This window comes from Panthera pardus, unplaced genomic scaffold (assembly GCF_024362965.1).
Source record: "Panthera pardus isolate Hobbes unplaced genomic scaffold, ASM2436296v1 HiC_scaffold_15, whole genome shotgun sequence".
NCBI lineage: Eukaryota > Metazoa > Chordata > Mammalia > Carnivora > Felidae > Panthera > Panthera pardus.
In genome coordinates this window covers 35,903,532-35,928,337 of record NW_026526710.1, presented here as the reverse complement: position 1 = coordinate 35,928,337, position 24,806 = coordinate 35,903,532, and the positions used below count along the sequence as shown (strand labels likewise).

Sequence of the window (24,806 nt, the reverse complement as noted above, 5' to 3'; positions counted from 1 at the left end):
GCTAACTAGGACTGATACATTAAGTTTTTTCCTAAGCAACACAAACAAGACTGTTTATTCTACAGATACCAACTAGTTGTGCAGACCACAACTGAAGAAAGACGAAAAGTGGGAAATAACTTGCAGCGTCTTTTAGAGATGGTTGCTACACATGTAGGGTCTGTAGAGGTAAGTGTATGAAGGTCTCTCCTACATGCTAAGAAAGCTTTTTAAAATGATATTTCCGTTTTGCTTCTACAGATACAAATGATAAATTGCATTTCTATGGAAAATATGTTCTAGTGAAAATTTATCAGAAGAATCTTGTTTAGTGGTATGGTAAGGGGACATCTGTGCATTTCATAAAGTAATCTTTTTTTCACATAAACAGCATATAATGATATTTATTATATCATGATGTGCCAAGCCACATTCTGCATACAGAAAACATACCAACACACTTTAGAATCCACTAAAATGAAAGAACATGTGTTATGACAAATATTTTTCCTCTCTGTTAATTTCATGTAGAGTACTTATAAAATATTGAATAGAGTACTTAGGAAACATGAAGCATAGCTTGAAAGTTCAACAATAACACTATTCCTCCAATCTGCTGTACGGAGTCCAAAAGCCAAGGCAAATGCTAAACTTTAAAATTCCTGGGTAGTTTTTTAGATGGCAATATATTTCCAATTGTGAATGGATTAAGAGGGAAAAAACTCATTATATCACATTGACAGTCTTCCATTTATTGAAAACAGAACATATGGTATTGTTACAGCAAATACGTGACACCCAGAAAGAGACAAGTGACACACACTTGGAAAAGCAGAAAAGACTGTTTATTTTGCACCAGTGCTAGCCCTGCGGAGTCACCTGCAAAGGCTGAGCCCTGAGCCCTGGTGCTGGCCTTCTTTCATGCCTGGCTAGCTTCTAGGCACTTGGAAACATTCTATTGGCTGCACCGTGGGGTGGGGTGCTATCGGTTGTACTACACGGGCAGCTGGCTGATGCAACTGAGGCAAGCAAGATTACAGAAGCCAAAAGCATGCAAGGGGAGTATCCAGCCTCAGACATCTGGCTGGCCCCTTTTTTATCTGCTCTTGCCCTCATTCCTTCTCATTACCCCCTCTTGATTCTCAGGCTTCTGTAGCCTTAGAGAAAATCAGTTTGTGGGGACCAGGGAACCCCTTGCTGTCACAGGAGGAGGGGCAAAAACCATTCTGGCTTCTTCCTGCTGAACAGGGGCGTCAAAGGGAGGGGTGTGATAGGTAGGGTTCTTCATCCAATGGGGAGTAATGACAGCTATAATGGTCCAACTGGAGCATCATCTGGAGTTTATAGCTTCTAGGCCAGAGGAAACAAACCTGGTTAGCATGTTGAGAATATAAGGACCAAACAGGAGGGCTATGAAAAGCATTAGGAGAAGACCAGCTAAAGGGAGGATCCAGGATGCCCAGTTCCATATGTTGCTCCAAGAGTTCCATGAGTCTGCTAATTCTTGCCTCCGTGTGATGATCCACTCCCTTAGTTGTTGGGCCATATCTCTCACTATCCCTGATTGGTTAACATAGAAGCAGCATTACTCATTTAGGAAGAGACACTGTCCTCCTTTTTCAGGAGTTAACAGGTCTAGCCCTCTCCTGTCTTATAAGACTACCGCTGCTAAGGAGTCTACTTGATCCTGTAAAACCACGAGACATTTGGCCACTCATTCTATGTCATCCATTAGGTCCTTGGATAATTTATGATAATAAGTGGTTGAGGAGTTAATAGGGTAACATTTACAGTTGCCTGTGTGATTGGAGTAGCTGCTTAAAGGGGCGGGGGGCCTGTGGAAAACAGAGCCATCAGGCTCTGGCCAGACTGGGATTGGTATCATTGAGGAGGCGATGAGTTGTACTCAACATCTGGTGCAGACAGGGATCTAAATCAGGTGGTCTGCCCAATTCAAGTCTAGGCAAAGGCCAATAGGTTGGGTTAGCGGTGACCCAACAGGCATGGAGAACATCAGAGCAGATTGGATCAGGCAGCCCCCAATAGCGTCTTATTTTTATTTTTCCCATCCAGTAAGTTCTCCCATTCCTGTTAAGGTAGTGATCCTCCTGGTATTATAACATCTGTCTGGCAGGTGGGGATAAACAATGGCACAGAGGCATGGTATTATCTCATCTTTTATGGCCAGAGGAGCAAGAGAAGGAATGGGAATAAGGAAGGGAATATGAGCAGAGGAAGAGATAGTGGAGTAATAGGGCAACTGGGCCTGTAATGTAGGGCTTTCCCTCATGGAGGCAAAAGACAGCAGAAGATCCTTTGACACATCCCTCCAGTCAGGGAGGAAGGTTCCAAGAGTGGCAGTGGTAAGTGGAACAAGTACACGGTTGGTAAGTGGAGAAGATTCCTTTTGAGCATGTTAGGAACAGGTATATGTGCAACAGGGATAGGAGACAAGGCTGATTCAGCATTGGAGAGAATGATTCCATCCTGAGGTAGGAGACAGTTATAAAGGCAGAGAACAAACATGCAGAGAAAGACATCAATCACAACTCAGATCATATACAGCTAAGGAGAATAAGGCATCCTGACACTAATAAGTAGAGGGAGGCTAAACAAGGGTTTGTGACTGAGCTGCCAACCTGCAGGAATAACTTGTGTCGGCCCCTACAGCAAAGAGTATAACAACAAGTATGGAAAGAGAAATAGGGATGACAATGAAATTTGAGAGAACGAGTTGCTGTAATTCATTTAGGTCACTTCATGATTTCCTTAAGCTTCTGATTATAGAGTGTTCTCAGGTGTTGGCCGCAGGCTGCTTATCGTCTGCCATCTTCTTAAGGGTGATCTGTAGAGGACTTTTCTGATTAGCAGTTACTTTCCATTCCAAGTGGTTATCAGGTGACAGATGGGCTGCCTCTACTCATGAACAGTGGATCCAGGCAGTTAGTCCTGCAACCTTGAGGGCTATGGGCATGGTTAGCACAACTAAATAGGGTCCCTTCCAGGTAGGTTTCATTGGTTCCCTGCCGATCTTTTATCCAAACCTGATCCCCAGGTTTTTGAGGGTGTACAGTTATTCCTAGGGAAATGGGTATCTTGTCTGTCACCCATCTATGTATCTCAAATATAGTTTTCCCTAATCCTTTTAGTTGTTTTTGTATTTCCAAATTCCCTAGCTCTGTCAAGTGTCCCCTGAATTTGACTAGTAGGAGGGGTCTTCTGTATAGGATCTCAAAAGGGGAGAATCCTATTTTTGTCTGTGGTGTACAGCATATTCAGAGAACTAGGGGTAGTATATCTGGCCAGGGCAAGTTAGTTTCCTGACATAGTTTGGCCATGGCTAATTAAGGGTCTGGTTCACACATTCCACTTTCCCTGAACTCTGGGGCCGGTAGGCTGCATGTAAGTTCCATTGGATACCTAGGGTTTTGGACTTGTTGCAGCACCTTGGGCACAAAGGTTGGGCCGTTGTCTGAGCCTATGGTTAACGGCATTCCATGTCTGGGAATGATACCCCTTAGCAGAGCGTTAGTGGCTTCTCTTGCTTTTTCGGTGCGTGTGGGGTAGGCCTCAACCCAACCTGAAAATGTGCAGATGAATACCAGAAGAAATTTGTATCCTCCACTGGGTCTTATTTTGGTAAAGTCCACCTCCAAATCTTCAAAGGATGCTTGACCACAGCATTAGATTCCCATGAGCCCATTAGGGCCTTATTTAGCGTTATTTTGAGCACAGAGGGGCAGTGTTGAGAGATCGAGGTACAGAGGGATGGGAGTCGAGCAATTACATAGTAACAGCTCAGTAAGATTTCAAGGGCGGTTTTTCCTAGGCGGGTGAGCTCATGCTTTTGGGAGAGCCACCTGGTGGGCTAGCTGTTCCCATATATATACTCTTTGGTCTAGAAGTACCCACCATCTTTCTTTTGTCTGGCTTCCCTTTTCCTGTTGTGCCATTTTGTTTCTTGGATTGTGTACCTTGGAGAAGTTGGCAGTTCCAGGACCAGCATGATTTTCGAAGGTGTTTGTTCTCCTGCTGCTTGTTTAGCTGCAACGTCTGCCCATCATTTCCTTCTGCCACTGAGTCTTTTTCTCTTTCGTGTCCCTTGCAGTGAATGACTGCTACTTCCCTTAGTTCCCAGACTGCACTTAATATTTTCAGGATTTCTTCCCGATTTTTTATTTCTTTTCCTCCTGCGGTCAAAAGTCCTCTCCTTGTAGAGAGCCCCATGTATATGTAAAGTGGCAAAGGCATAGCACAAGTCAGTGTGTATGTTGACCCATTTGTCTTTACTGAGTTCTAGTGTTCTCATTGGGGCCCACAGCTGCTCTTTGGGCTGACCACCCTTGTGGAAGGGCCTTTGCTTCTATGACCTCAAAATCAGAGATTACTGCATAACCGGCATGTCTTTTGCCTTCATTCATGAAGCTGCTGCCATCAGTGTACAGGATGAGGTCAGGATTTTGTAAGGGCCTGTCTGATAGTTCGGGTCAGCTAGAATATACTTCATCAAGTACCTCTAAACAATCATGCTCTGGGGGCCCCACCGCTGCCAGCAAGAAAGTGACAGGGTTTAGAGTTTTTACGGCTTCCAGTCTTATTCATGGGTCTTCCTATAGTAGTCCCTGATATTGTGTCATCCCAGCATGAGTTAGCAAGTGTTGCCCTCTGGCATTCATCATGGTAATAACAGAATGGGGAACCTTAATGTTTAGGTTTTGTCCCAACATGAGTTTATCTGCTGCCTTGATTAAAAGTGTGGTGGCTACCAGGGCCCTCAAACAGGGTGGCCATCCTACTGCAACTGAGTCAGTCTGCTCTGAAAGGTATGCCACTGGTCTTTGCCAAGGTCCAACAAAATTCCTGGGTGAGAACCCCCAGGGCTACCCCATTGCTTTCATGTACGAACAGGTTGAAGTCTCATGGTACATCTGGGAGTCCCAAGGCTGGTGCCTCTGTAAGTTTTGTTTTTATGGTCTTGAATACCTCTTCTTGATTAGGGTCCCAAAAAAGGGGTGCCCTTTCTTCCCCCCCTTTAGTGCTTCATATAGAGGTCTAGCCAACTCCGAGAACCCTGAGATCTATATTCAACAGAATCCTGCTGCTCCCAGGAACTCTCAGATCTGCCCACGGGTAGTGGGAACTAGAATGGCACAGACTGCCTGTTTCCTTTTGGCTCCCACCATCCATTTACCTTGGGTAATTTTGAAGCCCAAATACTTAACTTCCTGTTGACAGATTCGTGCCTTTTTCTTTGATACCCAGTATCCCGCCTCTGATAGTAGCCTGAGTAGGGCCCTGGTTCCTCCCAGCTTTTGGTTTGCATGCAACTGGCTAGCAGGAAATTGTCCATTTATTTATTGGAGGAGTCCCATCCCGGAAACCTGGCTAAGTCAGATGGCAGCGCCCCACAAGTTTGGTGAATTTTTGAATCCTTATGGCAGCCTAGTCCAAATGAATTGTTCCTGTGCCCCTGTGGTAGGGTTTTCCCATTCAAAGGCAAATAGGAGTTGACAATTAGGCCTTAGCTAGAGACAGAAGAAGATGTCCTTTAAATCCAGACATGTGAGCCATCCTGCCTCAGAGGGTATGAGTCCTAGTGGAGTGTATGGGTTAGGCAACCCTGAATGCAGTGTGATGACTGCTTCATTAATTGCTCTTAGGTCCTGTACAGGGCGGTAATCATTTGTCCCAGGCTTTTTCACAGGCAGCAGGGGAGTATTCCATGGGGACTGACATCATTTTAGAAGTCCCCATTTGAGTACACTGTCCAAGTGTGTCTTGATCCCCAGGTGTGCCACCCGTGGGACCATATATTGGTGTATTTTGACTGGTTGAGTCTCTGGCTTTAGGTCAGTTAATATTAGGGGGTGTTTTTTTTGCCAGACCATGGTGGTTTCCTTCTGCCCAAACTGAAGGGAATTCAGCTTCTAGCTTGGGGGCCGCAGTTGGCTCACTAGGAGGGGAAGTGTATAATCTCCGTTCCTCTTCTCGTGGAATCATCAGGGACAAAATCATGGGCTGGGTCTTTTCATTTAGGCACAATTGTATCTCTCTATCCAAAGTGAAGGATATTCCTGCACCCAACTTGTCAAGGAGGTCTCTACATAACAGTGAGACCAGGCAGTCAGGTAGATACAGGAATTCATGAACTGCTTGGTGACCACCCAGCTGGCATTGTTGGGGACCACAAAATGTCCTTCGGGTTTGCATCTCAGTGACTCCTATGATGGTGACTTCTCGACCAGAGAGAGGTGCCACCTTCTGTGTCACACAGAGTGTTCAGCCCTAGCGTCGACCATGAAGTCTATTGTCTGGCCTTGGGCTTCATTTTGACCATGGGCTCATGGGGGTCCAGTTGGATAAAGCCATTTCTTCCTAATCAGAGTCCACTCCTGCCAGTCCAATCAGGTCAGCCTTGGGTGGTTCTGGTTAGTAGTGGCAGGCTGGAGCAGAAGTTTTTGGGTTTTTTTTCCCTTTTGGCATTTGGGGCATTCATTTTTCCAGTGTCCAGATTCCTTGCAGTAGGCACATTGATCCTGTTCCCGTGGCGCCCTTCATTTTTGTTCTTGAATCCCTTGTGGTTTCCGTGGGGCCCCTTCTAGGGGGGATGGTCGCCCCAAGGCTGTGACCAGCAGAGCTGCCTTTTGTTTCACTCTTTGGTCTGCCTCCTTTCTAGCAACTCAATCCCAATTTACAAAAACCTTGTTGGCAATTTTCAATAGTTCAGTGGGATTCTTTCTAGAGAATCCTTCCAATTTTTGGAACTTCTGTCTAACGTCACTTTGGGCCTATCCCATGAAGGTAATATTGACCATGTGCTGGTTTTGGGGGGCTTCTGAGTCGAATGGAGTGTAAAATCTGAAGGCTTCACGTAATCTTTCATAGAAGTCAGCTGTACTCTCTTCTGCTTTTTAGGACCTCAGATACCTTTGCCATGTTGGTGGGCTTTTGGCCCCTGCTTTTACCCCTTGGAGGGAAGCGAGTCAGTATCTTTCTAATCTGGCCCTTCCCACTTCTGTGTTGGGGTCCCAGCAGGGTTCTCTTCGGGCATAGCCTCCCATGCCCGAGCCTCAAAGTCTAGTTGTCCATCTGGTGCCTGAGTCTGGAGCCTTTTTCTGGCTTCGGTGACTATTCATTGGTGCTCTTCTGTGTTGAAAAGGGTGAGCAGAAGCTGCTTACAGTCAACCCAAGCAGGGAAGTGAGACTGAAATATGAATTCTAGGAGATCTATCATCACCTGCGGCTTCTCAGAGTAGGGCAGTATGTGCTGTTTCCAGTTGAGGAGGTCAGTAGTGAAGAATGGTTGGTAGTAGAAAATTGATCCCCCCTCTTATAGGATCCCGTAAGTGGCATCCTAGTCTCCCCTAGTCTCCCACAGTGGCATCTGAATTACCATTAGGGACCTTGGACCTTGAGCTGTTGACCTAAGGCATCTTCCTACCGGTTCAGGTGTCTGGTTGGGGTGGACTGGCTGCTGGCAGAGACAAGACTGACGGGAGTAGACTGTCAGGCAGGCGAGGTTTCCCTCCCTCAATTGATGGGGTGCTGGGGGCATATGGTGGTGGAAATGGAAGAACTTCTGAATTTTCCTGGAGGATGGGGGGCAATTTTTTCTGCTGTGAGGTCTTCTTCTCGGCCCGTGGCACTAAGACCCTTCATTGTCCCTTACTATTAACGCAGAACCGGACTCAAGGAAGCTTGACTTGGGCTATTTCCAGCCATTGATCGATGTATGGGAATGGGTTCTGGCGGCCCAGGTCTCCAGTAACTACTTTATAAACAGCTCGGACTGTGGGGACATCTAGGGTGCCTTCAGGGGGCCAGCATATACCGAACGTAGGCCATTCTAATTCACAGAGGGTGTGTAATTTCCCCGGGGGTCAATTTGACCCCATAGTCACCTGAAAATCCCTTTTTAAAATTCTTAATCATATACTCCAAAACAGTTGGTTTTGAGGAATTTCCCCCAGTCCTAGTATCCTAGATGGGTCCCTCCCAATGTACGGTGTCACAAGACAAACACTAGAGAAGAGGTTGTTTTATCTGCCTGGCCACTCCCCTCATGGGGATTAGACATCTCTTAGTATTGGCAGGTCAGTATAAACCCCTGACTTGGATCCTGCCTTGAGCCATATGAGGTCATCGGAATTTCAGGGTAGGACCCACTCAAGCTCTGTAGCCAAAACCGTGGAGCACAGGCATTCAACACACACATTCAGACAGATTACAGACTTCACCCAAGACTTACCTGTTCTGTGTGGTACCTCTGTCGCCCGGGAAGTGATCAAGCTCCCCTTTCACCTCTAGAGTGAGCCTGAACTCGCTCTGATGTCCCCAGGACACTTACCGATCTGACATCCTGAAACAGGCCTTTTCTATTCCCCTGGAGTCCGTTCAAGCGCAGTGGTGGCCGGCTGTTGTCAGGCCCAGCAAGGGTCGGGGTCCACTGAAATCACCCGTGGATATGCCTTCCTTTCCGTCACATGGGCTGGTGATAAGTGGCCTCTCCGCTGGCCTCCAACAGTGGTGGCTCAACAGGCCAGTGTGGCTGTCGACTTCCTGGCCAACGCACCAAAAATGTTACAGCAAATACTTGGCACCCAGTTAGAGGGAAGCAACATGCACTCAGGGAATCAGAAAAGACAGATTATTTTGTACCAGTGCCAGCCCAGCAAACTCCTCTCCAAAGGCTAACACCTGAGCCCTGGTGCTGGCCTTCTTTTATGCCTGACTAGCTTCTGGGTGCTTGGAAACATTTTATTGGCTGCATGGGGGGTCACTACCAATTGTGTTATGCAGACAGTTGGCTGATGCAAGAGGCAAGCAAGATTACAGAAGCCAAAAGCATGCAAGAGGAGTGTCTGCCTCAACATCTGGCTGGCCCCTTTTTTATCCTCTCTTGCCGGCTTTCCTTCTCAATATCCTACCTCCCCTCTTTCTGCTAAAAGACATTGATCTGCATTTCCTTGTTTGCCAGTGCTCTTCACTTTCCTAAGAACTAGGAAAAACATGCTGGATCCTACATCACTAAACCTGGATTCTACCTACTTCTTCCTAATTCAGCCACTTAATGGCTCTATAACCTTCCATGGATTCTTTTTCAACCAGTTAATTTGTTAACTTTGAACCAGAGACCAGAAAACTATTTGAGTAATTACTTTCTCATTCTCCAAAGGATAATGTATAATAGATGCCTAAAAGAAAAATTCATTCACAACATATAATGGTTGGCACATAATTGGCAAGTATGGAACGAGCACATAAGTCTACCAATCATCTTTAAAACCTAATATGGGGAAATTTTACAATTGGTGAAGTTTGAAGAAAACAGGAGTTTGTATCTAACGGTATCTTTAGATGGGATATTTTTCCCCTGGGGCAAAGCGTTTCTTTGAGCAGTTGCTGATTTGAGCCTCATGTAGGTCCTCATGTGGCTTGGTATTCTAGACTAGGAGACAGCAAACTACATACAGTCCACAAGCCAAATTATTTGGCCCTTTTCGGGAAGAGGTTTCTGACTCCTGTTGTAGACTCCTTCCTTCTTAAGGGGCACAAAATCTTTTTTGTCTGTTTAGATGTTCAAAAATTGTTGTTAAGCTATAATAACTAATCCATTGTAGTATTGATGCATATAAACCAGTCTCTCTGATTCAGAGTACAGAAATAGATGATGAGCAAAGACAAACTGATTTATGAGAGAGGTACTATTGCAAACCAGTGGGGTGAAATGAATTTTTCAATTAACGGAGTTGGGATTCATACCTTAAACCCTAGAAACAAATCCCTTCAAGATGGATTAAGAAATTAACATGAGGCTAAATTTTTAACTTTTAGAAGAATTACGGGCACTATATATACACCTCAGGAGTTGTAAAGTTCTTAAATTAGACACAAGGAGTACAAACCACAAATTATTTATAAACTCAGCTTTGTTAAAATTAAGATCTCTATATCAAAACATAAAGAGTGGAAAGGTAAGCCACAAAACAGTAGATGATATTTTTTAAAACAACTTAATAGGGGCGCCTGGGTGGCTCAGTCGGTTAAGCGTCCGACTTCAGCTCAGGTCACGATCTCACCGTCCATGAGTTCGAGCCCCGTGTCGGGCTCTGGGCTGATGGCCCAGAGCCTGGAGCCTGCTTCCGGTTCTGTCTCCCTCTCTCTCTCTGCCCCTCCCCCATTCATGCTCTGTCTCTCTCTGTCTCAAAAATAAATAAACGTTAAAAAAAAAATTAAAAAAAAAAAAATAAAACAACTTAATAAAGGGATGCACCTGGGTGGCTCAGTAGGTTGTATCCTGACTTTTTTTTTTTTTAATGTTTTTTTAACATTTATTTATTTTTGAGACAGAGAGAGACAGAGCATGAACAGGGGAGGAGCAGAGAGAGAGGGAGACACAGAATCGGAAACAGGCTCCAGGCTCTGAGCAGTCAGCACAGAGCCCGACGCGGGGCTCGAACTCACATACCGCGAGATCGTGACCTGAGCTGAAGTCGGACGCTTAACCGACTGAGCCACCCAGGCGCCCCTCCTGACTCTTGATTTCAGCTCTGGCTCGTGGATTCAAGCCCTGTGTTGGGCTCTGCGCTGACAGTGTGGAGCCTGCTTGGGATCCTCTCTCTGTCTCCCTCTCTTTCTGCCCCTCCCCTGCTCATGCAGTCTTGCTCTTGCTCTCGCTCTCGTTGTCAGATAAATAAAGGGAAGGGGTACCTGGGTGGCTCAGTCAGTAGAACGTCTGACTTCAGCTCAGGTCATGATCTCGCAGCTTGTGAATCCGAGCCTGACATCTGGCTCTGTGCTGACAGCTTGGAGCCTGGAGCCTGCTTCAGATTCTGTGTCTCCCCCTCTCTATGCCCCTTCTCTGCTTGTGCGTGCTTTCTCTCTCTCTCTCTCTCTCTCTCTCTGTGTGTGTGTGTCTCTCTCAAAAATAAACATTAAAAAAAAATTTTAATAAATAAAGGGAAAAAAAAAACAACTAATAAAGAATTAACATCCAGATACATAATGACCTCTGGAAAATAAGTGCAGAAAGTGGGCAAAAGACTTGAATGGGAATTTCACAGAAAGCTAATATGGCCAATAAACATATGAAAAGATACACCACTTCCCACCCTTAAGAAATTGGCAAAAAAAAAAGTTTGAGAATACTAAATGCCAGCAAGAATATGGAGAATTGCAAGTTTTTATTTATACTGCTCAGGTTTTAAATTGATGTTAACAATTTTAGAAAACAATTTGACAATAAAATGGTACAGTTCCATTCTAGGTATTTAATTAAATTTTTACACTGTGTGCTGGGGTACTGTACTACGTTGGCTAGTATTCCCCCCAAAATTCATGTCTATCCAGAATCTCATAACATGACCTTATTTGAAAATAAAGTCTTTGTGGATGTAGTAGTTAAGACGAGGTCATACTAGATTAGAGTAGGCCCTCAATCTAGGGACTGATGTCCTTATAATAGTCCATGCGAACATGGAGGCAGAAATTAGAGTGACACACCTGCAAGGTAAGTGTTACCCAGAACTGCTAGAAGCTGGTAAGAGGCAAAGGATTCTTCCCTAGAGCCTTGAAATAGAGTGGCCCTGCCAGCATCTTGATTTTGGACTTTAAGCCTCCAAAACTATGAGAGAATAAATTCCTGTTGTTTTAAGCCATCTAGCATATTGTAATTTGTTACAGTATAATTGAAATAGTAAAAAAACAACCCGGTTATTGGCAAGTACACACACCATATCAAAAGCATTAAACCATCATTCACATGAGAAAACACCCTATATTAGTTTCCTGTTGCTGCTATAACAAATTACCCCAACTTAATGGCTTAAAGCAACACAGATTTATTTCCTTATATTTCTGGAAGTCAGGAGTATAAAATGGGCCTCCCAGGCTACAATCTTTCTAGAGACTCTAGAGGGGAATCTGTTTGGTTTTTTTCCATTTTCTAGAGCCAACTACATTCCTTGGCTTGTGCCCTTTTCATCTCCAAAGCCAACAGCACAGCATCTTCTATCCCCTCTGACCTCTCTTCTGTCTTTATATTTTCTCTCTGACTCTCACACTGCTGATTACCTCTTACCAGGACCCTTGTGATTATATTGGACCCACCAGGACAATGCAGAATAGTCTCCTTTTCTTAATATCCTTAACATAATCACATCTGTAAAATTCCTTTGCTGTGTAAAGATAACATATTCACAGGCTCTGGGGATTAGGCCATGGACATCTTTGAATAGGCTGCTATTCAGCCTACCATACCTGGGAACCAATAAAAATTCGTTTGTAGTAAAATGGATAAGTAAATGTTGATATATTCATGAGTAGAAACTATATAGCAGTACATAAATAAACTGAAACTATCTGCATTAACATCAGTGAATCAAAATACTGGGTGGAAAAAAGTCAAAGAATATTATATTTAATATCATTCAGTAAATATGAAGGTTAAAACCAGGTACCACTAAACTAGTATATTGTTTAGAGTTACATACATACATATCTGTGTGAGGTGGAGGGTAAAGTATAAAGAATAGCAAAGCACTGTTCAGGAGAGTGTTTGGCTCTGGGGAAATGATTAGGAAAGGGCACAAAAGGAGATTCAAGAGCATCCCTTTTACTCCTGCCCTTAACAGTTGTTACATGCTTGTTTGTACACTTCACAATTAAATTCTTTGAAAGAAATTAATGTTTTTTATATTAACAATTGTTTATTGTTTCTACTAGAAACATCTTGAAGAGCAGATTGCTAAAGTTGATAGAGAATACGAAGAATACATGTCTGAAGATCTCTTGGAAAATGTTAGAGAGATTGGAGACAAGTATAAAAAGAAAGCTGCTCTACTTAAGGCTTCTGATGAATGAAGATAAAATTAAGCAAGAACTTTATTAACAAGTGTAAATTTTTAAATGTCCTTTGTAGGTTCGAAAAATCTCTTAACATAGCCTATACCCCTCCTTACAATGAAGTCTCATGACCATATCTTCCCAAGCCTGTGAAATATTTTTATATCTTTTATAAACCTAGTTTATTAATTTAAAGTATGTATAACCTGAAATTATGATAACTTGTTGGATTGTTGTCTTTAGGTGTGAAAGACTAGTTGTATTATGTACCCAGAGTTAATAAAATTATATCAATAAAGTGTGTTTTTTCCTGATTTCTCAACTGAACTTCAGGTGGTCAGAAGATAGTTATTCTCATCTAAACCAGGAGTCAACAAACTGGACCACATGGTCACACCCATTCATTGACATATCTGACTGTTTTCATACTACAATGGCAGTGTTTATTATAGGAGACAGAGACCATATGGCCTGCAGAGCCAAAAATGTATGCTATCTGACCCTTTACACAAAGTTTGCCAGTCCCTGGTATAAACTATACAAATGTCAGGACTCTTTAACTAAAAACATGGTCCAACTCACTCCTTATTCAGAGCCAAGAATCTTTCTGTTTTCATGCTACCATTACTCTGAAATAAGCAGAAGAATATGGAATGTGAGAATCAGAAGAAATAATAAAATAATCTTGTTCATTCCCCTTATTTAAAGATGAGAATTCATTTCTAGAGAAGTTCTCATTTACCTCTGATGACACCTCTTCATAGCGGTAGAAGCCACACAGGAACTTACAGATTACACAATTCTGACTACAGCCAGCCACAGGAGCTGTGAAATATGTATGTTTTGGATGGTGAGGAAGTCGTGTTGGAAGGTAAGATTTTTGGAGGTCTAAATTGTTAGGAAGCTCCTTAAATTGAACTGACATCTGCCCCCAGTTGAACTTTCTATTCAAACTTTATTACAACTCTAATGCAAGTCAGAATGAAGAACATGTTAAAATAAAATGTACACAATATAAGAGCCCAGAATGGAATTCCAGCAAAACTTTGTGAAAGGAGGTCACACAGCCTGAGTGAGTGGGATGAACAAAGACAGGTCATAATTGAGAGATAATAGGACACGATTAATAGTCACCAATGTAGTCAAGAATCTTGACTCTTAACATGCAGCAGAACCTTCTTCAATGATGGAAATATTTTATCTGCACTATCCAGTATGGTGCCGGCCATATGTATCTATCATGCACTCAAATGACACATCTGTTTATTACAAAGACAGCTCAAGAGGTTTACCACTCAACTGTGGTATGGAAATTGCAGCATTAGCATCACCTGGGATTTGGTGTTTTAGTTAAAAACACTCTTGGCCCCACCTACTGAATCAGAATCTGAACCTTTTATAGTGTATTGACATAAACTATACATATTTAAATTTTTGTAAGTTTTGACATCCATATACACCTAGAAAATCATCACAAACTAATGAATATATCCATCACCACTAAGTTTCCTTGTGGCCCTTTGCAATCTTTTCTCTTGCCCCTGACAGCTGTCCCACACCTATCCCCAGACAAGCACTGCTCTCCTTTCTGTTACTGTAGTATAATAATTTAGTATATACGTTTGCATGGCTTGCGGAATATTTTGAGATCTATGTTTATTTGGAGGCCCAGGTTGCACTGGATATCAGTAGTTCATTTCTTTTTGCTGACTAGTGTTCCATTATATGAATATATTGAGTTTGTTTATCCATTCATCTGTTGGGTATTTGGGTTCTTTACAGTTTCTTACAAAGGAAGTCATGAACATTCAAGTGTTTGTATGGACATATGCTTTCATTTCTCAGGTAAACACCTAGGAGTGGAATGGCTAGTTCATACAAGGTAGGGGCATATTTGACTTTTATAAAATTCGTAAAATAGTTTCTATAGTGATGGTACCATATGTTCCTACCTACAGTGTATGAGACTTCCCAGTTGCTCACATCCTTACCGACATATAGTATGGTCAGTCTTTAATTTTAGATATCCTAAAGGGACCTAAAGGGGTGTGGTCCTATCTCATTGTGATATTAATATGCACTTCCTTAATGTTAAGCATTTTTTCATCTGCTTATTTGTCAGCCATATATTTCATGACGAGTGTATCTTCAAATATTTGCCCATATTTTTACTGGGTTGTTTCTTATTACTGATTTGCAAGGCTGTTTATATGTTCTAGGTATAAGACCTACATGTTTTGGAAATATTTTCTCCAAGCCATGGCTTGCCTTTTCATTTTCTTAATAGTGTCCTTTGAAGAGGAAAAGTTAATTTTGATGAAGCCCAATTTATTTCTACTTTTATACTTTCTGCATTTTGTGAAGTATTTAAGGAATCTTTGCCAAACACAAGAAATCTTTGCCAACATCACTATGCTTTTCACCTATTTTATTCTAGAAGTTCTACTGGTTCTTTTGGTTCTACTGAACCAAAAATCAGAATCCAAACCTGAATCTTTAAGAGGTCTCCAAGTTGGGGCGCCTGGGTGGCTCAATCAGTTAAGCAACTGACTTCAGCTCAGATCACGATCTCACTGTTCATGAGTTCAAGCCCCATATCAGGCTCTATGCTGACAGCTCAGAGCCTGGAGCCTGCTTCAGATTCTGTGTCTCCCTCTCTTTCTGCCTCTCTCTCACTCATGTCTCTCTCTGTCTCTCAAAAATAAATAAAAACATTTTTTAAAAGTTTAAAAAAAATAAAAGCCCCCCAAGTTGTTTGTATTTACATTAAAATTTGAGATGCACTACTTTAAAGTCACCACTAAAGTATTATTAATGTAATATTATTTAATAGTGACTTTAGAAATGAAAGGAAAGACGCACTAAGTTCAACCAAAATGATTGCCTAAGCACAATCTCAGACATGTTCAAGAGGCAAAAGTGATCAGCAAATTTGTAGGACACTTTTCACTCAACGTATTTTACCTCACTTTACATACAGTTTCCTTCTGAATTCCTAAGGACAACACATGTCTACACCATTGAGGTAGATATTATTCCAGTTTAAAAGTTCTAAGAATCCTAGAGTCAGAAAAGGCTTTAGATATCATACAGTTCAACTTCTCGATCAGTAGGGAATACTGCCCCTGGCATTTTTTTTTATTTACTTGAGAGAGTGTGCATGTAAGCTAGCAAAGGAGGGGCAGGAAGAGAGGGAGAGAATCTCAAGCAGGCTCCATGCTGTCAGCACAGAGCCCAGTCCCACAAACCATAAGATCATAACCTGAACCGAAATCAAGAGTTGGACACAACCTACTGAGCCACCCAGGCACCTCTCCCTTAGCATTTTTGTAGATGATGTATCTAGTCCTGGTCTGAATACTTTCAGGGATAGGTCTGCTTCCAAATGCCTTAATTACTTCAAAGCATTGATGGTTTCACAATGCTACTTGCCAGAAGGTTCTATCTTATAATGGCCAAAACCTGCCTTCATGTAACTTCCTCTAGTTCCATCTTTTTGTCATAGAATATTTATCATAGTCTCCAGTTCCATTTAGGGACTCCAATGATCTATTATTGTTTATCTTATGTTCAATCCCGTGCTTGATGAAATCAGTCTCTGCAATTTTTTAGAAACTTTTTGTTTATTTATTTTGAGAGAGAGTGAGTGGGAGAGGGGGACAGAGAGAGAGGGAGAGAATCAAAAGCAGACCCTGCACTGTGGCGCAGAGGCTGACACAGGGCTTGAACTAATGAACCATGAGATCACAACATGAGCCAAAATCAGGAGTCACTGCTTAACCAACTGAGCCACTCAGGCACCCCACAGTCTCTTCCCAATTATTTTAATCTCTTTGTTATTCGACCTTGTTTTCAATGTTACTACGTCCTCTATGGAAGTATCTTTATTTATTTTATTTTTTATTTTTTTATCTTTATTATTTTTAGTTTACATCCAAGTTAGTTAGCATATAGTACAACAGTGAATTCAGGAGTAGATTCCTTAATGCCCCTTACCCATTTAGCCCATCCACCCTCCCACAATCCTTCCAGCAACCCTCTGTTCTCCATATTTAATAGTCTCTTATGTTTTGTCCCCCTCCCTGTTTGTATATTATTTTTGCTTCCCTTCCCTATGTTCATCTGTTTTGTCTCTTAAAATCCTCATATGAGTGAAGTCACATGATATTTGTCTTTCTCTGACTAATTCTGCTTAGCATAATACCCTCTCGATCCATCCACATAGTTGCAAATGGCAAGATTTCATTCTTTTGGATTGCCGAGTAGTACTCCATTGTATGTATGTATATATATATATATATATATATATATATATATATATATATGACATCATCTTTATCCATTCATCTGTCAATGGACATTTGGGTTCTTTCCATACTTTGCTATTGTTGATAGTGCTGCTATAAACATTGGGGTGCATGTGCCCCTTCGAAACAACATACCTGTATCCCTTGGATAAATACCTAGTAGTGCAATTGCTGGGTCGTAGGGTAGTTCTATTTTTAATTTGCTGAGGAACTTCCATACTGTTTTCCAGAGTGGCTGCACCAGTTTGCATTCCCAGGGGCAGTGCAAAAAGATCCTCTTTCTCCACATCCTCGCCAACATCTGTTGTTGCCTGAGTTGTTAATGTTAGCCATTCTGACAGGGGTGAAGGGGTATTTCATTGTGGTTTTGATTTGTATTTCCCTGATGATGAGTGATGTGGAGCATTTTTTCATGTATCAGTTGGCCATCTGGATGTCTTCTTTGGAGAAGTATCTATTCATATCTATTCTTTTGCCCATTTCTTCACTGGATTATTTGGTTTTTGGGTGTTGAGTTTGATAAGTTCTTTACACATTTTGGATACTAACCCTTTATCTGATATGTCATTTGCAAATATCTTCTCCCATCCCATTGGTTACCTTTCAGTTTTGCTAATTGTTTCCTTCGCTGTGCAGAAGCTTTTTATTTTGATGAGGCCCCAATAGTTTATTTTTGCTTTTATTTCCCTTGCCTCTGGAGATGTGTTGAGTAAGAAGTTGCTGTGGTCAAGGTCAAAGAGGTTTTTGCCTGCTTTTTCCTCCAGGACTTTGATGGCTTCCTGTCTCCATTTAGGTCTTTCATCCATTTTGAGTTTATTTTTGTGTATGGTGTAAGAAAGTGGTCCAGGTTCATTCTTCTGCATGTTGCTGTCCAGTTTTCCCAGCACCACTTGCTGAAGAGACTGTCTTTATTCCACTGGGTATGCTTTCCTGCTTTGTCAAAGATAAGTTGGCCATACGTTTGTGGGTCCATTTCTGGGTTCTCTATTCTGTTCCAATGATCTGAGTGTCTGTTCTTATGCCAGTACCATACTGTCTTGATTATTATAGCTTTGTGATACAGCTTGAAGTCCATAAAAGTATCTTTCTTTAATTTTAATTTTGAAATAATTTTACTTTAGGAAGTTGTAAGACTGGCACTAATAACCCCTTCACACAAATTCCCTAGCTAATATTTTACTATTTTTACTTATCATTCTTTTCCCCTGCCTTTCCTGTTTATCTATTTATCTTAACTTACTTGTGAGTAATTTGCAGATGTGATATCCCTTTACCTCTAAATATTTCAGTGTATATTTCTGGAAAACAATGACAATCTTTTATACAACCATAAGACAATTACCAAAAACAGAAAATTAATATAGGTACATTAGTACCTAATCTACAGAATGTACTCAAATTTTGCCAAATGTCCTAAAAATTTCCCTTTTAGGATTTTTTTTTCCTGGCCCAGATCCATTCCAAGATCACACATTCCAATAGTTGTTAAATCTATTTACTCTCCTTTATGCTGGAAGAGCTGGTCATTCCATCTTTGACTTTCATGATCTTGGTATTTTAGAAGAGTCCAGTAAATTTATAGACTGTCCCTCAATTTTTGCTTAATTCATTCTCATGATTAGATAGGATATGTTTCTTGTGGGATATCACAGAAATGATGTTACATTCTTTTCAGTAAATTGCATCAAAAAGTACATGATATTTATTGGTACCATTAACGTAAACTTTAATCAGTTGATTTTGTTGGTATATGCAAAGTTCCTATTTTCCCCTTTGTAATTACAAAGTGGGGAGGATACTTTGGAACTATAAATATTTATAATTAAGCTTTCACCTACTACTTTTAACATCTACGTCTCTTGAATGATTTATCACTATGATAGTTGCCAAAAAGTGATTTTTTATTGAAATATAATTGACATATAACATTATATTAGTTCCAGGTGTACAATGTAATGATTCAATATTTGTATATATTGCAAAATGATCACTACAACAAGTCTAGTTAACATTCATCATCACACATAGTTGCACGTTTTTCTTGTGTTGAGAACTTTGAAGATCTACTTTCTAAGAAACTTTCAAATATGCAATACAGTTTCATTAATTATAGCCAACCTGCTATACATTAAATGATTTTTAATTTTCTAATTCCAGGGATGCCTGTATGGCTCAGTCAGTTAAGCATCTGACTCTTGATTTTGACTCAGGTCATGATCTCATGGTTATGAGATCAAGTCCCATGTCGGGGACCATACTGGGCGTGGAACCTGCTTAAGATTCTCTCTCTCTCTCTCTCTCTCTCTCTCTCTCTCTCTCTCTCCCTCTATCTATCTCTCTCTCTCCCTCTGCCCCTCTCTCCAACTTGTATTCTCTCTCCAAAAAAAATTCTAATTCTAGAAATTTTTAGTTGCAAACTGATTTTTAATTTCTAATTCTATTCATTACTTCTATATAATCAGTTGGCATTCTACTCTAAGGAAGAAATTGCCCTTCTCCACTGTTTATTTCCATTAGTATGGACCTCTGGACCTTATTTTAATCAATGGGTTGTAATCTATAACTATCATTATTTATTTTTATTGTTAAGTGGTCCCAGGTTTGACCAGTGAGAGCCCCCTTCAGGCTGACTCCTCTGTCCTTTTTGGCATTTCTCTGTCATTCTTTGAGTATTTCCTCCTTTCTGGCATATTACCGTGTTTCAGGCCCAGTGTTTACTTTCTCTACTCAATCCCTGGTATTGGCCAGTTCTCCAAGCATGACTGGTCCCTTTTAGGGGACAATAATATTTAGAAACCAAAATCTGAGCACTATATGTGTTCATTGCTCCTAACATGCCAATGCTTTTAGGCCTTCCCCAAGGACAGAGCTAGAAAATATAAGCATTCATATACATACATATATCTATACATTTCTATCTATGTCAATATATTAAAAACCATGAGTTCATATCAATATCTCCAGTTCCAATCCAATACCACACAGGTGCTTAATACTAATAGGTTCAATAAGCGAGAATTCATTGGCTTAGAGACACTTTTTCAGAATATGGAATTTACCATCCTGGAAAGGACTCCAGAGGATGGGGCAAACTCACTGATGAGGTGGCTCTTAGGCTAGATAAGATGATGGGTAATTCTCAGCCACGTGGAAATGCCTCAGTTTCCCTGGCAGGAAATAGAGGAAGAAATAGAAAGGCTTAGGGAAGTGAGAATGTTGTAATACATAATGTAAAGCCAGAGGAGCCCCCAGTGTTTCACAGGAGGACTCTGAGGACAATCCATGCATGAAGGCCACAGAGACTGTCCTGGGGAGAAGGGCAGCAGTATCACTAGAAAGCTCAGTGGTAGCTCTTCTACAGACTGGGTTGATGGGAGAGTGGGAGAGGCAGACATAGAGCTCAGCTCATGAACATTTATGGGGATAATGGAGTCCTGAAGTAACGAAGGCCCACAGTGATGGACAAGTTCAGAAAGGCAGTTAAAGGGGCTTAATCTGAAGAAGTTTGTGGAGGTGGTTAATAAAAATGGTATCTTTAGGGGCAAAGAGAAGGACAGAACTAAGTCAACTGTCTTACCCTCTGTGATAATATAGTCCAAAGAAATATGAGCTGCTTTTTGATATCATACTGATCCAACAAAGAGGGGGGGGTGAGGGAAGTAATATATTTTTTAATTGATAGACTATACTTCAGGGAAGTTTTAGATTGACAGAGAAATTGAACAAGAGTGATTTTTAACTCTATAATTAACTAAAAGCAAGAATACTAGAGCTAGGGGCTAAGGATAGTCACCTCTATAAAAAGTCATAATCTCTTGCTCAGTTCCTGGATCTGGGCCATTTTCAGATCTGAATCCCATTGGCTGAAGTGGTAGCTGAGCCTCTAGAAGGAAGGACCTAGCAACACCATGACAAGTATATACACTGAGGATTCCCCCAGTCCCCAAAGAGACCCACAGTGACTCACTTGAGTGATTGTACAGTGTGGAAAGAAGACGACCCAGAAAGGGGCACCTGGGTGGCTCAGTCTGTTAAGTGCCTGACTCTTGATTTCAGCCCAGGTCATGATCTCATGGCTTGTGGGATTGAGCCCAGTATGGGGCTCTGCTCTGTGCTTAGGATTCTCCCTCTCCCTCTCTTTCTGTTTCTCCCCTGCTCATGCTCTGTCTCTTTCTCTCAAAATAAACAAATATACATGAAAAAAGACAACTAAACAGACAGTTTTAGGACTATTTGACACAGGATCTGACTTGACATTAACCAAAAGCACCAGCACAGTCGGCCCATCTATGACAACAGGACCTTTAGGACTAGCTAATGGAGTCCTGGCTAAGATCTGGCTCATTGTATAACCATTGGGTCTATGAACCCACCCAAAGGTCATTTCCTCAACCTCCAAGTACATAATTGAAATTGGTGTATTTGGGATTTGGAGTATACCCCACGTTGCGTCTCTGGTTTATAGCATAAAAGCTCTGATAGTGAGTAAAGCCATATGGAAACTGATGAAACTGCCTACCTAGCCAAGATAGCAAATAAAAATAACATCACATACCAGGGAGGATGGCAGACATTAGTGCCACCATTAAAGACCTGAAGGATTCAGAGGTGGTAAATGATTCACTATCATATCTCCATGATATTCACTAGTCTGGCTCTCTCAGAAACAGGGTGGCCCCTGGAGAATGACTAGGTACTCCCACAGACTTACTCTAGTTAGCAGACCCTTTCCCATCTACTATGCCTATAGTATCACTGATAGAGCACATCAATAAGTCCTTGGGTATATGGTATGCATCCACTGATTCAGTGACTACATTCTTTACCGTATCAATTGAAAAGAGGCAGTTTGCATTATTGCGAGATGGACAACACTCATTAATAGTCCTTTACAGTGTTGCCACAGGCTATGATAACTCTCCTGCCTTCTATTGTAATACATTGAGACAACCTGGACAACATACTGATCCATTATATCAATGATATCCTGATTAGATAGGATGACTACGAGCTGGCTAGGATGGTGGGGTGGTGATATGCTCCAGATGATTGGAGATAACCCTTAAAAAGATTCATCAGAGACTTGCCACCTCAGTGAAGTGTTTAGGGCTCTAGTTGTTAGGGGCATGCTAGGATATCACTTCCAAAGTAAAAGACAAATTGCTACATCTTGCATTCCCTACCGTATGAAAGAAAGAGTGCCTGGTATACCTCTTTGAGTTCTGGAGACAACACATTTCACACCCAGGAATATTATTACAGCTCATATATCGGGTGACCTGAAAGGCTTGAATGGGGCCAAGAACAGCAAGTCCAGGCAATGGTGCAATCAGCCTTGCTTCTTGAATCATATAATCCTGCAGACCCTAGTATTAGGGTGGCAGTGACAGGAAAAGATATATTACAGAGCTTATGTAAGCTCCAGTGAGAGACTTAAGTGGCAGATCTCTGTGGTTCTAGAGTAATTCATGCCACCCATGTAGAGAAGTGCATACTCTTTGAGAAAAAGCTCTTGAGGGTAGAGACAGAACACTTGACCATGGGACATTAAGTGTCTGTGCTTCTGGAACATCCTACTGTGGCCCGTGAAGTCATAATGTCAGACAAGTCCAACAGCAGTCCATCATCATAAGATGAAAATGGGGCAACCAGGATCAATCTGAGCAGGACCACAGAGCACAAAGGAGCTGTCAAGCAGGCAGTTCTGACCCTCATTTGACATACTACAATTGCACCCGTGTTCCTTCACCAGCTTTCACCTATAGACAAAGAAGATCCCATACAACCCACTGAAAATGGAGGAAGAATTCCAAGCTGGATTTATAGATGAGTCAGCTTGTATATAGGATCCAAAGGGGAAATACTCACCAGGTGCATTGCAGCCACATTTATAAGTAGTCTTGGAAGACTGTGCCAAGGGAAGATCTTCCTAATGGGCAGAAATGAACTATGAGCAGTGCACCTGGATGTCCACTTTGTACAGGAGAAGTGGCCCAAGATGAGAGTATAAAACAGCAACAATGGCTTAGCTGTCTGGTCAGGGCCTAGAAGGCAAAGGACTAGAGGACAGGAGAGAAAGTTATCTGGGGGTAAAACCAGGGGATGAGCATATGTGAATGGGTACCAAGTGTGAAGATTTTTGTATCACATATTAATACCCACCAGAAAACGTCTACTGCAGAAAAGCCACTGTCAAATTACTCATCCAGCTGGAATTAGACAGCACTGATGTGATGGGCACTTGAGGGGACTGGCCATGCTGTCAGAGATGGTAGTTCTGTGTAGGCCCAATAGCAAGGACTCCCACCTACCAAGACTGACCTAGTTACTGCTACCTCTGAATATCCATCTTGCTAGCAATAAAGACCCGCCATAGAGCCCCTAATACAGCACTATCCTTGGAGGAAACCAACTGGCCACGGGGTGGCAGATTGACTATATGAGGCCCTGTCCATCCCAGAAGAGCGAACACTTCATCTTCAGAAGAAAACATAGCTATTCTGGATGAGACTTTGCCTTTCCTGTCCATAGAGCTTCAATCAACACCCCTGCCTGGAGCTTATGAAATACTTGGAATATAGGTATGATATTCCATACACATAACATCTTAATAATGAAAGAAAAGTATAATTAAACCCATAACTATGGAAACCTATAAACATGGGGTCGTATCATGTGCTAGACTGTCCACAGGACTTTCTAGAACGCTAGAACGGCCTTTTAAACATGCAACTGAAATATCAGCCTAGAGGGAACACTCAAAGCGATAGGGCCCTACCCTTCAACACATAGCATATTTATTAAATCAGAGAGCTCTGTTTGGATCTGTATCCCAACAGGAAGGCTAGCCGGGATGGGAATCAAGGGGTAGAGATGTGTTGTTCCACTTGTCATCATTCCTAGTGACCTACTGGAGATTTTCTGCTTCTCATCCCCAAAACTCTGCAAGATTAGAGGTCCTGCGTCCATAGTGGACACATTCTTGCCAAGTGACAGAGCAACAGTCATGTTGAACTATTGGTTCCAGCTGCCACCAGGACACTTTGGACACCCTATGGTCAAGAGACAGCAGAAGACTAAAGGAGCCACCATCACGAGAGGGACAAATGACTCTGCTCAGCAGGAGGAGCTAGAGACGCTTTTACAAAATTGTGGCAGAACCAGGTGATCCACTGGGGCACCTCCCAGTATGCCCTTGCCCCATTGTAACCATGAACAGATGGTTCAGTTTTGGGGTGCAGCAACCTCAAACTGAGAAGGAAATACCTATCATATGTTCAGGCCCTTCAAGTATGAGAGTTTGATTCATAGCACCAGGTAAGCCCAAGTGATAGTTGACAATGAAGGAATTTCAAATGGACAGTGGAAGAGGGAGAGAATGAATACCAACTGTGGCCCTGAGATCAACCAGAGGCTGCCATTATTCCTACTAACCTCCCTCTTGCACTCTCTCAGTAAGAAATATCCATGAAAAAAGCATGGGGGGTTGCTCTCTGAGCCTTTGTGAAGAAGTAGATGTCTGTAGCACAATAGCTGAGCTTGTAGCAACTATGAAGATGTCTTAGAGAATTTGTCAAGGACTCCCTGACAGCTTCCCCAAATCTTCCTCAGACTGCCCAGCAGGAAAGGAAGCTTCCGTTTCTCCCTCCCACTTCATTTCTTGGAGTCTGACAGTTC

At 42.0% G+C, this 24,806-nt stretch overlaps 1 protein-coding gene across 1 annotated transcript in view; it reads left to right on the top strand.

The window, feature by feature from the left end:
- The window catches only part of NDC80 (NDC80 kinetochore complex component), a 62,020-nt gene extending 48,884 nt beyond the window's left edge, over positions 1-13,136 (top strand). Inside the window, exons 16-17 of the mRNA XM_053902477.1 lie at positions 66-168; positions 12,703-13,136. Coding sequence (XP_053758452.1) covers positions 66-168; positions 12,703-12,840 — 241 coding nt within the window. The 3' untranslated portion in view covers positions 12,841-13,136. The remainder of the gene's footprint in view (positions 1-65; positions 169-12,702) is intronic.
- Positions 13,137-24,806: the final 11,670 nt, after the last annotated feature.